The sequence below is a fragment of the Oncorhynchus tshawytscha genome, linkage group LG16 (assembly GCF_018296145.1).
Source record: "Oncorhynchus tshawytscha isolate Ot180627B linkage group LG16, Otsh_v2.0, whole genome shotgun sequence".
Lineage (NCBI taxonomy): Eukaryota > Metazoa > Chordata > Actinopteri > Salmoniformes > Salmonidae > Oncorhynchus > Oncorhynchus tshawytscha.
In genome coordinates this window covers 78,803,014-78,815,823 of record NC_056444.1, presented here as the reverse complement: position 1 = coordinate 78,815,823, position 12,810 = coordinate 78,803,014, and the positions used below count along the sequence as shown (strand labels likewise).

The window sequence follows — 12,810 nt, the reverse complement described above, 5'->3', positions numbered from 1 at the left end:
GCTGAATTTATTGTAGCTGGGGATTTTAACAAAGCTAATCTGAGATCAAGGCTTCCTAATTTCTATCAGCATATCGAATGCCGCTACACAAGCTGGTAGCATTCTGGACCATTGTTACTCTTAATTCTGCGATGCTTACAAAGCCCTCCCCCGCCCCCCTTCGGCAAATCTGACCATGACTCCATTTTGTTGCTCCCATCCTATAGGCAGGAACTAAAACAGGAAGCGCTCATGCTCAGGATTATCCAATGCTGGTCTGACCAATCGGATTCCATGCCTCAAGATTGCTTCGATCACGTGGACTGGGATATGTTCCGGGTAGCCTCAGACAATAACATTGGCGTATACACTGACTCGGTCAGCGAGTTTATTTGCATGTGCATTGGAGCCGTTGTACCCACTGTGGCTATTAAAACCTTCCCTAACCAGAAATCGTGGATTGATGGCAGCATTCACGCAACACTGAAAGCGCGAACCACCACTTTTAATCATGGAAAGGTGACGAAACGTGACCGAATACAAACAGTGTAGTTATTCCCTCTGCAAGGCAATCAAACAAGCAAAGTGTCAGGTTAGAGACAAAGTAGAGTCGCAATTCAACGGCTCAAACACGAGACGTATGTAGCAGGGTCAAATCAAATCAAATCAAATCAAATTTTATTTGTCACATACACATGGTTAGCAGATGTTAATGCGAGTGTAGCGAAATGCTTGTGCTTCTAGTTCCGACAATGCAGTAATAACGAGCAAGTAATCTAACTAACAATTCCAAAAAAAACTACTGTCATACACAGTGTAAGGGGATAAAGAATATGTACATAAGGATATATGAATGAGTGATGGTACAGAGCAGCATAGGCAAGATACAGTAGATGATATCGAGTACAGTATATACATATGAGATAAGTATGTAAACCAAGTGGCATAGTTAAAGTGGCTAGTGATACATGTATTACATAAGGATGCAGTCGATGATATAGAGTACAGTATCAACGTATGCATATGAGATGAACAATGTAGGGTAAGTAACATTATATAAGGTAGCATTGTTTAAAGTGGCTAGTGATATATTTACATCATTTCCCATCAATTCCCATGATTAAAGTGGCTGGAGTAGAGTCAGTGTCATTGACAGTGTGTTGGCAGTAGCCACTCAATGTTAGTGGTGGCTGTTTAACAGTCTGATGGCCTTGAGATAGAAGCTGTTTTTCAGTCTCTCGGTCCCAGCTTTGATGCACCTGTACTGACCTCGCCTTCTGGATGGCAGCGGGGTGAACAGGCAGTGGCTCGGGTGGTTGATGTCCTTGATGATCTTTATGGCCTTCCTGTAGCATCGGGTGGTGTAGGTGTCCTGGAGGGCAGGTAGTTTGCCCCGGTGATGCGTTGTGCAGACCTCACTACCCTCTGGAGAGCCTTACGGTTGAGGGCGGTGCAGTTGCCATACCAGGCGGTGATACAGCCCGCCAGGATGCTCTCGATTGTGCATCTGTAGAAGTTTGTGAGTGCTTTTGGTGACAAGCCGAATTTCTTCAGCCTCCTGAGGTTGAAGAGGCGCTGCTGCGCCTTCCTCACGATGCTGTCTGTGTGAGTGGACCAATTCAGTTTGTCTGTGATGTGTATGCCGAGGAACTTAAAACTTGCTACCCTCTCCACTACTGTTCCATCGATGTGGATGGGGGGGTGTTCCCTCTGCTGTTTCCTGAAGTCCACAATCATCTCCTTAGTTTTGTTGACGTTCTACAGACAATCACGGATTACAATACAACCCTGTCGCGGACATCGATGTCTTGCTCCCTTTGAGGACAATACAGTGCCACTGACACGGCCCGCTACCAAAGCCTGTGGGCTCTCCTTCTCCATGGCCAACGTGAGTAAAACATTTAAACGCGTTAACCCTCGCAAAGCTGCTGGCCCAGACGGCATCCCTAGCCGCGTCCTCAGAGCATGCGCAGACCAGCTGGCTGGTGTGTTTACGGACAAATTTAATCTATCCCTGTCCCAGCCTGCTGTCCCCACATGCTTCAAGATGACCACCATTGTTCCTGTTCCCAAGAAAGCTAAGGTAACTGAACTAAATGACTTTCGCCCCATTGCACTCACTTCTGTCATCATGAAGTGCTTTGAGAGACTAGTCAAGGATCATATCACCTCCTCCCTATCTGATACCCTAGACCCACAACAATTTGCCTACCGCCCCAATAGGTCCACAGACAATGCAATCGCCATCACACTGCACACTGCACACTGCCCTGTCCCATCTGGACAAGAGGAATACCTATGTAAGAATACTGTTCATTGACTACAGCTCAGCATTTAACATCATAGTACCCTCCAAACTCGTCATTAAGCTTGAGACCCTGGGTCTCGACCCCACTCTGTGCAACTGGATCCTGGACTTTCTGACGGGCCGCCCCCAGATGGTGAAGGTAGGAAACAACATCTCCACCCTGCTGATCCTCAACACTGGGGCCCTGCAAAGGTGCGATCTCAGCCCTCTCCTGTACTCCCTGTTCACACATGACTACGTGGCCATGCACAACTCCAACTCAACCATCAAGTTTGCAGACGACGCTACAGTGGTAGGCTTGATTACCAACAGCAATGAGACAGCCTACAGGGAGGAGGTGAGGGCCAGGGTCAGGAAACAGCAGAGGGAGCACCCCCCCATCCACATCGACAGAACAGAAGTGGAGAAGGTGGGAAGTTTTAAGTTCCTCGGCGTACACATCACGGACAAACTGAAATGGTCCACCCACACAGACAGTGTGGTGAAGAAGGCGCAACATCGCCTCTTCAACCTCAGGAGGCTGAAGAAATTTGGCTTGTCACCTAAAACACTCACAAACTTTTACAGATGTATAATCAAGAGCATCCTGTCGGGCTGTATCACCGCCTGGTACCGCAACTGCACCGCCCTCATCCGCAAGGCTCTCCAGAGGGTGGTGCGGTCTGCACAACGCATCGCCTGAGGCAAACTCCAGGCCACCTTACACCACCCGATGTCACAGGAAGGCCAAAAAGATCATCAAGGACAACAACCACCTGAGCCACTGCCTGTTCACCCCGCTATCATCCAGAAGGCAAGGTCAGTACAGGTGCATTGAAGCTGGGACCGAGAAACTGAAAAAACAGCTTCTATCTCACCGCCATCATCCTGTTAAACAGCCATCACTGACATAGAGAGGCTGCTGTCAACATACAGACTCAAATCTCTTGCCACTTTAATAAATGGATTTAATAAAGGTATCACTCGTCACTTTAAATAACGACACTTTAATAATGTTTACATGTTCTACATCACTCATCTCATATGTATATACTGTATTCAATAAGAACTACTGCATCTTGCCTATGCCGCACGGCCATCGCTCATCCATATATTTATATGTACATACAGTGCCTTGCAAAAGTATTCAACTCCCTTGGTGTTTTTCCAATGTTGTTGCATTACAACCTGTAATTTAAATGGAATGGACGTACACAAAATATTCCAAATTGGTGAAGTGAAATGAAAAAAATAACTTGCTTCAAAAAATAAAATCAAAATCAAAAACTGAAAAGTGGTGCGTGCCTATGTATTCACCCCCTTTGCTATGAAGCCCCTAAATAAGATCTGGTGCAACCAAATACCACATAATTAGTTAAATAAAGTCCACCTGTGTGCAATCTAAGTGTCACATGATTTCAGTACATATGCACCTGTTCTGAAAGGCCCCAGAGTCTGCAACACCACTAAGCAAGCGGCACCATGAAGACCAAGGAGCTCTCCAAACAGGTCAGGGACAAAGTTCTGAAGAAGTACACATCAGGTTTGGGTTATAAAAAGATATCCAAAACTTTGAATATCTCACAGAGCACCATTACATCCATTATTAAAAAATGGAAAGAATTTGGTACCACAACAAACCTGCCAAGAAAGGGCCGCCACCAAAACTCACCAACCAGGCAAGGAGGGCATTAATCAAAGAGGAAACAAAGAGACCAAAGATAACCCTGAAGGAGCTGCAAAGCTCCACAGCGGAGATTGGAGTATCTGTCCATAGGACCACTTTAAGCCGTACACTCCACAGAGCTGGGCTTTACTGAAGAGTGGCCAGAGGAAAGCCATTGCTTTTACCACAGCAGTGCTATAACTTTAATAGTGTCATCTATCCCTCTATATCTTACCCTAACTACCATATAAAAGTACTGTAACTATAACAGTGTCATCTATCCCTCTATCCCTGACACTAACTACAGTATAAAAGTGCTATAACTATAACAGTGTCATCTATCCCTCTATATCTGACCATAAATACAGTATAAAAGTACTGTAACTATAAGTGTCATATATCCCTCTGCCTTTGAACCATAAAGGTGGACCAACATTTAAACTTAAACAAAATTAAAAAGAAACAAAAATTAAAGTAAAACCTTGATGCTTCAGGTTACAAGACTCTTCAAACTAAAACTGACATCAGATCAAACAGAGCACAACACACATCTATTATTAAATATAAAACCTGTCACACTAAAATAAAACCAATGAAAAGCCACATTGGTATAGAAATCAAATTGTTCAAATGAGGAGCTGAAGTAACCTTGGTCACCTCACAACTTTTCTGTGTGTTTCTTGGTATTAAAGGTGGAGTTGATAGTGTGTCTATCAGAGGAGGTCAGGAATCAGAGGGAGGTGGAGAAGGAGGTGCAGGAGAAGAGCCAGGAGATAGATTGGATAGAAGTGGAGCTCCACAGGCTGAGAGATGCCAGCCCTGGGAGGGGTCCTGAACATGGAGGGTTCCCAGCCCTGTTGGACAGAGAAGCAACTCAATCTGAGACAGATTGAATATGGAATTTATATGTTGAAATTAATGATTAGAATATTCCACCCTGAAAACATTTAATAACTGTACAATATGTCTTTATAGTATCTTAAACACAGACTGTCAGAGCAAAATTTGGTGCCGACCTGACTAGAGATTTGGGAGAGGACAGGGAGTACTTCTCAAGGTCTCACTAATCTTTGTCGGCTGGGTAGTGATACAGTATGTGCCTAGGATACATACTGTTTGTGTGTGGAAGTATGTGCGCAGCTATAAAATTGATGTTTTTGTATTCTTGACTTTAGAACATCCTCTGAATAAAATGTACTAGCCTTTTGCATAAGCTGAGTCTTTGACTAATTATTATTATACCCATGGTCTTACAAACCTCGGGGATTAGTCAAAGCTATTGATCGTTAGTAATTAGTAATTATCATTGGGATTGAAAATTCTCTTGACACAGACACCAAGCCATACAGAATGAGGTTAGCCCTTAGTAAACTCGTCAGAGTTAGGAATTCATTATTTGTTAACATTTGAATTATATAGGCTGCATGTAATGTTATCGTCTGGTATTAGACCTAAAACTGATCTAATCTTGCATGGGGTCCTTGTCTGAGTCTTGGAACATTGCCACAAACACAGCTCTTCAGAGTTACAGAGAATGCTGTGAACAGTTATGAGGATGACAACAGAGTGTCACTTACTGAACAGATGAGAGAAGTGGAGAGAACCAACATACCACTGATGAGGGAGTTAGAGGAGGCCAGGAAAAATCATGTGATTTGTGTACGCATGGAGATACAGTATCAAACACAGCTTTAGAGTTTAAACTGGGGGAGGATGAGCCCCCAATCCTAAATCAACCCTTAGCTCTCACCCCCTGAGATCTGAAAGGTATGGAAAGGTATGAACAATCCTGTCAATAAAAGATTACACTTATTGTATGTTTTCCCAATCAATACTGTACTCTGCAGGTACAGTGAGTTCCTTGTGTAGAACTCTGTCAATAAAGGAATTAGAGCTGATCACTGCTAAAGGCCAGCAGGATGAGTTGAGACAACAGCTGAAGACAGGTTTGTCAAGGTACAGACCATGTCCAGGAAGATAGTAAAGAACAGGTTGGTTCAGCTACAGGCCATGTCCAGGAAGATAGTGAAGAACAGGTTGGTCCAGCTACAGACCATATCCAGGAAGGTACAGTATGAACAGTAGGATCATGCATTGAGGGGGTAGATTTGTAGATGAGGCTATATGTGTGGATCAGACCTAGGTCCTTTATCTGTAAATACTACAGCTGCTCATGATTTAGCTTAACTGGCAGGTAGTTGGCAATTTTGGAACTATTCAGTTGTTTCCATTGTGTCTAAATATAGCACAACACTTTATTTTCTGTTCACCTGTTTTACACAACGGTATGAGGAACTAACTCATGGTAATGGAGGAGGAGAATGACACCCTGATGCAGGTTGCGACACACCTTTCCAGTTACTCCATCAGATAACTTTCTTTATACTCTATACTTCCTCTTAAAGAGACAAAGTTAGAAAGCCTGAATACTTGTGTGTCTGTGTAGAAAAGAATAGAATACAGCATATCTACCATGTGTGCTGTTGGAAACTTGCTGTTTGTGACTTCTACAATAAGAGCAAGCTGAAAGTTGAAGTCCAAACATCCTCTTTCTAACCACAGAACAGAAGTGTTCCAACCCCTGCCTCTCCAGTCTGAAACATGGTTACACCTCTTTCTGCTTAAGTCTGGTTCTTTGTGGTTCTTTGTGAAAAGCCTTGAAAAACACTTAATGATACCAAATTACATTATAGTGGGATGTAACTTTTGCTCATAGATGTCTAAGAAAATAGACTAGGGCAAGTGCATTGATTATGTCAAGCAATGCTTCGATGAGAAACCTCAAAGACTGGCAGGTAATGTAAAAGAAAGGGTTTAGATAATGTATCTCCAGCAACACAGGGTTTACATCCGGTCACAGGATGGGTTGTACTGCCCTCTAGTGTCAGCAGCATTAACAGATATGATCTAAATATAATCTCAAGCCAATATCAATACACATTTTTGTCATTGATCCACTGATTCTGTGATCCTCCAGGTTGTAGTCCAGCTGCAGGAGGAAGTGTCCCAGAGGAAACAGGAAGTACCTGAGGTTAAAGGTCAGACGAAGCAGCTCAGCCGGACGCTGTATATGCTCCTTAATTAATACCACCTTCAATGACAACAGTTCAACCCTTTTTTATCTAGACTTTAATAGGCCAGCACCTACAGTACCACTCCAAAGTTTGGACACACCTACTCATTCATGGGTTTTTCTTTATATTTACTATTTTCTACATTGTACAATAATAGTGAAGACATCCAAACTATGAAATAACACATATGGAATCACGTAGTAACCAAAAAAAGTGTTAAACAAATCCAAATATAGTTTATATTTGAGATTCTTCAAAGTAGGCACCCTTTGCCTTGATGACAGCTTTGCACACTCTTGGCATTATCTCAACCAGCTTCCTGAGGTAGTCACCTGGAGTGTGCCTTGTTAAAAGGTAATTTGTAGAATTTATTTCCTTCTTAATGCGTTTCAGCCAATCAGTTGTGTTGTGACAAGGTAGGGGTGGTATACAGAAGATAGCCCTATTTGGTAAAGAACAGCAAGGTAAAAACAGCTCAAATAAGCAAAGAGAAACAACAGTCCATACGGAACATTTAGAATGGTTTTCTCGACTGCACTAGAAGAAACTTTCAGCGCTATGATGAAACTAGCTCTCATGAGGACCGACACAGGAAACGAAGACCCAGAGTTACCTCTGCTGCAGAGGATAAGTGCATTAGAGTTACCAGCCTCAGAAATTGCAGCCCAACTAAATGCTTCACATAGTTAAACAGACATCTTCATATCAACTGTTCAGAAGAGACTACGTGAATGAGGCCTTCATGGTCAAATTACTGCAAAAAAAACACACTAAAAGGACACCAATAAGAAGAAGAGACTTCTTTGGGCCAAGAAACACGAGCAATGGACATTAGACCGGTGGAAATCAGTCCTTTGGTCAGATGAGACCAAATCTGAAATGTTTTGTTCCAACCTCCGTGTCTTTGTGAGACACGGAGTAGGTGAGCGGATGATCTCTGCATGTGTGGTTCCCACATGTGTGGTTTATTTAGAATTCAAGGTACACTTAACCGGTATGGCTACCACAGCAATATGCTTAGTGGGACTATCATTTGTTTTTCTACAGGACAATAATCCAACACACCTCCAAGCTGTGTAAGGGCTATTCGACCAAGGAGAGTGATTAAGTGCTGCATCAGATGACCTGGCCTACACAATCACCTGACCTGAACCCAATTGAGATGGTTTGAGATGAGTTGGACCGCAGAGTGAAGGAAATGCAGCCAACAAGACTGTTGGAAAAGCATTCCAGGTGAAGCTGGTTGAAGAATCTAAAATACAATTAAATTCCATATGTGATTCCATGTGTCATTTCATAGTTTCGATGTCTTCACTATTATTCTACAATGTAGAAAATAGTAAAAATAAAGAAAAACCCATGAATGAGTAGGTGTCAACTTTTGACTGGTACTGTAAGTTTTAAAGGATGTGCGTGTGACCACAAACATTTCTATAGCAATCATGCAAGGCATTAATAGTAAGGCATACTTAATGAAGGATTCATAGAGTTTATGTCATGTCTTCCAGCATAAGAGGCTGAGATTGAAGATCATCCAGGCGGTGTTCTCTTCTCCTGGAGCCAAACACCCCCAGACTGCCCCCTGAGGGACAGCTTGTTACATGTTTTTGAATGTTGAGCTTTAACCAAGCATGTACTTTGAGAGATTTAGGGCCATTTTGAAGTAGACATGCATGTCAACTGCAAAACTGTGGAAGAGGACCCCAAGTCACCTGACTACATGGCAGAGTGGAAGTAGGCAGAGGATGAACAGGGTGGGGAACACCACAGGTGACTGAGTGGACCTGCACTCTTCTACAATAATTATCATGAATTTTAATTAGAGATGGAGATAGATCTTGATTTTCTTGTAGTGTAAAGTTATCCATATAACCATGTTTGAAAATGTTCTTTAATTCCTGGGGAACCTTCTCCAAACGAAAGCTGCATCCTGCACCAGTATCCAGTAATCTGTGTCTCAAGATATTTTCAAGTCCCATTTGGAGTTCCATAGTCTGGGCTGACATAGATGTTGTGGTCCTGAAGTTATAAACACATTTGACTTTCCCCTGGGAAGAGCAGAGGGTTCTCAGCTACTGAAGCTGTTACCTAGCAAGGTGAAGCTAATTTATACTCATTACATGCTCCTTTCCATTTTAGAACAGGCTGTAGGCAGAAGCTGATATGTGACCACCCTTCCGAAGCATCTTACCAGTGGTGCCCACATGAAAAGCTAGCTATTCGGTGACCCAAGTGGGGACAGTTCAGGCTGATGAACTGAACATCCCCATGTGATACAATGTGATCCCCATGTGATACAAAGACACAGTGTTCCTCTCCCAACAAGTATCTAGAAGTCATTCTAATTACTGGAGGTTGTGTTTAATTTCTTTACACTACAATTGAATGTGCTGTAGAATCCTGTTTTTTATATCAACCAGATTCTACAATACCACATTTAACATGTAGTGTTAAGATACACTATAGATGGCTGGACCAGCCAGCCAGTGGAACACAGATTACAGAATGCAGAGTCACTGGCTGTGATGGGGGCTTGAATCTGGGGAGAGAAGTCATTTGTAATTTATCAGTAATTCATTTACATTCTGGACAATGTTTTGTAGTACAATAGCTTGTCCTATATTCTTGTATCATATCATTGGTCTTAGCATTGATGAAGTTATACCATATACATTTACTTATGAATATGTTTGAAATTCTTCTAACTCAAACTATTCTGTACACATATTTAGAAAACCTTGAAGGTGTGCCTTACCGTTTCCCCCAGACAGCATTGGTATTTCCAGATCTGGGGATGCCTATCAAATGGAATCAGTAATTAGTAAAACACAGTGGGCTAGTTTCCCAGACAGAGATCACACTCAGTCCTGGACTAAGAAGCACATTCAATGAAGATTTTCCATTTTAAAAAGTGCTTTTTATTCCAAAACTAGGTGTAATCTCTGTCTGGGAAACTGGCCCAATAAATTCAAGTTTCACAGAAGAAGGCACAAAGTAGTACAATGTGATGTAAGATATTCATAGATTTCCAAACATACCTGTGTAGGTATTTGAGGGCCTACAAAAAAGACAGATGTTCACTATTGTAATAAACATATCATGTAACCATGACGATAACAAATATATATATATATATATATATATATACTATATGAGAACATGTAGCAAGGTTGCAAGTTCAAACCCCCGAGCTGACCAGGTACAAATCTGTCGTTCTGCCCCTGAACAGGCAGTTAACCCACTGTTCTTAGGCCGTCATTGAAAATAAGAATTTGTTCTTAACAGACTTGCCTAGTTAAATAAAGGTAAAAAAAACAAGGAATGGTACAAATACAATTCCAGTCATCTTACCTAAGTTGTGTCTTGTTCTCACCATTTTTCTTCTTCTCATAAATAAACAAACACCAGCTATGGTCAGAAAAAATAGAACACCTATCAGAACACCAGCTATGATTCCAGCTGTGGGAAGTGAGGATACTCCACATTCTGAATCCGACCAAGGAGTTCCTGGTTCAATTTCCAAGAATTCACATCTATGTTAAAGACATAAACAGAGGCATGTTTTATAAAGTTTCCATTTGAGTATATTAATGTATTTATATCTTCAGGGGAATAACCTTTTGAACTAACTAATCATGTTCACACTTACTCTGTATGTGGTTGACAAGATGTTAATGATCCATCTGAATAAGTTTTACCAGGGCAGACAGCACACACAGTATCTGTAGATGTTGTTCCTGCAGAAATACATGTTGAAATACTAATGAAAAATTCATTTGTTCCCCCCTTTATTTTTAATTCCATAAACTGTAATGATTGTTCACACTGAAGATAACAACTTGACTCAATTGAATTATTACAACACAATTAGTATAATGAGTGAGACAGAAGACCAACCTGTGTGACTGATGTATTGACCAGGTTCACAGCTGCTGTGTCTCTGGGCTGCTCTACAACCATCCTTAGTTGGGTCTAGACAGTAGAACCCCTCCAATGTCTCACAGACAGTGTCTGATGAAGGTGTACATGGCTGCCTTACCATCAAACCCAAACCTAGAGAGAAAACATGTCACTATTATCTGATGCAAATTAAAGACTGACATATCCTCATAGCAAACAGCATATAGTAAATATCAGTGTTTGTGTCAGAACACAGGTTTCAGTACAGTACACACAGGACCACTGGGCTCACCTGGATCACAGTTGGCACACAGGAAGGTTTGCATTTTATGAGACCATTGGGCTCATCAAGTTGAAAAGATAGAAAAGAACAGGGCTATTATCACATTATTATTATTACTTATTAACCCTTCATAAAAATACACAATGCCTATGTATCACCGATTTCAGATGGGGAAGAAACAGAATCAATGTTTCAAGTAGAAAAGTTTTCTGTTGGTGTTGATGATGTATTAACGTCTGGTGAATCATATGATGTAAAGAGACGGTCCTTACCTGGCCAACACATAGGACAACATTTATCCCTTATTCTGTACTCAGCTCTACCACATGCAATACAGGATCCGATGCTTTCAAGCACCAATATAATAGTTATCTGGAAATAGAGAAAGAAATACACTTCACTCAAATTGAAACTGATGTGTATTCATAAAACTTACAAGAACTAGTTAATTTTCCTAACTAAAATATTCACTATTCAAATATGTAATTATATAGAACTATTTTTTAAACAGGCTTTTGTAAATGTGGTGTCGTACTGTGAATTGAGCACACTGTTTGGTGCCAGGAATTTCTGTTGCGTGAAAAGAGCCTCGTACAAACCATCCTGATCTCATGAGTTTACATTCTGTTTCACGGCGTACAAGGCTAGTAAAAAGACTCAAAGCCACAAAATGTGCAAGTCAGAAATGTTTCTCTTACAGTCCATATCAGGCTTTCAAACTGTGCCATGGTTCCTCATTCTTCCCCAACTCACTGGAAAGACCCACGTACCAGATTTGTGACGTGTTTAGGAGTTTTGAAGTATTGAGATGAACAGACCTGTTGACTTAATGTATTTTAGTACATGCACTGTATAGTAAGAATAGCTCTTATATTCTGCTTAAATACACTGCACCGTTAATAAATATACACTGCACCGTTAATAAATATAATATAGAAATGTATGTTGGCTGGCTACCCCTGAGTTATTCACATTGATGGTGGTGACTAAAAGTTTACTGAATCATAATAAAAAATAACCTTTATTTTTGAAAATGATGATCTTGCCGAATTAAATCACAGAATTTTTTTTGTAATAAGCTCATCTGAGAAGTGTGAAACAGAAATTGGCAAATTATTATTAGAGAATGCTGCCATCTTGTGGTGAAGTAGCCTTGTACATTGAGTAAAGTCCATTCTACCAAAGACAGCACAGTATGAAGACAGACAAACTGATTCACCAATAGAAATCCTCGATCACAATTGTAGGCGATGTCATGGCTACTTTGGCTTGCCAGACTCATGCGTAGAAACACGTCATCGGGTGTAACGGTCGTAGAGCTGAACTGCGCATGTGCAAAATATCAACTCAAAGGCCCTCCTTCGATATAGAATGGTTTTTGACGAAAATGAAAACGTGTGAATTTGTCACTTTCACGAGGTTGAAGTAATAACATGTTCAACTACTTAAGGCATTGGCTCCAATCTAGGTTGTGCCTTTTAGATTGAGAAAATGTCCAACTAATGCGGAATTTTTCAAAACCGGTATTTATAAACCGTTCATATGTACAAAATGGACCATAAAACCTGCGTGTGACAGTTTTAAAACAAAAATTGTAATTTATAAAATCTGAACTTGACAT

At 41.2% G+C, this 12,810-nt stretch overlaps 2 protein-coding genes across 2 annotated transcripts in view; both read right to left on the bottom strand.

Annotated features, from left to right (window-relative positions):
• The window catches only part of LOC112235190 (tumor necrosis factor receptor superfamily member 14), a 79,587-nt gene that overhangs the window by 24,799 nt on the left and 41,978 nt on the right, over positions 1-12,810 (bottom strand). The window lies entirely within an intron of this gene.
• LOC121839696 (tumor necrosis factor receptor superfamily member 5-like) lies at positions 8,324-11,232 on the bottom strand. The gene is made up of 7 exons (XM_042299944.1): positions 11,199-11,232; positions 10,904-11,059; positions 10,656-10,743; positions 10,358-10,539; positions 10,045-10,064; positions 9,762-9,804; positions 8,324-9,545 (listed from the first exon to the last, which is right to left on the bottom strand). The coding sequence occupies exons 1-7, from the start codon at positions 11,230-11,232 to the stop codon at positions 9,520-9,522; spliced, it is 549 nt and encodes a 182-aa protein (XP_042155878.1). The 3' UTR covers positions 8,324-9,519.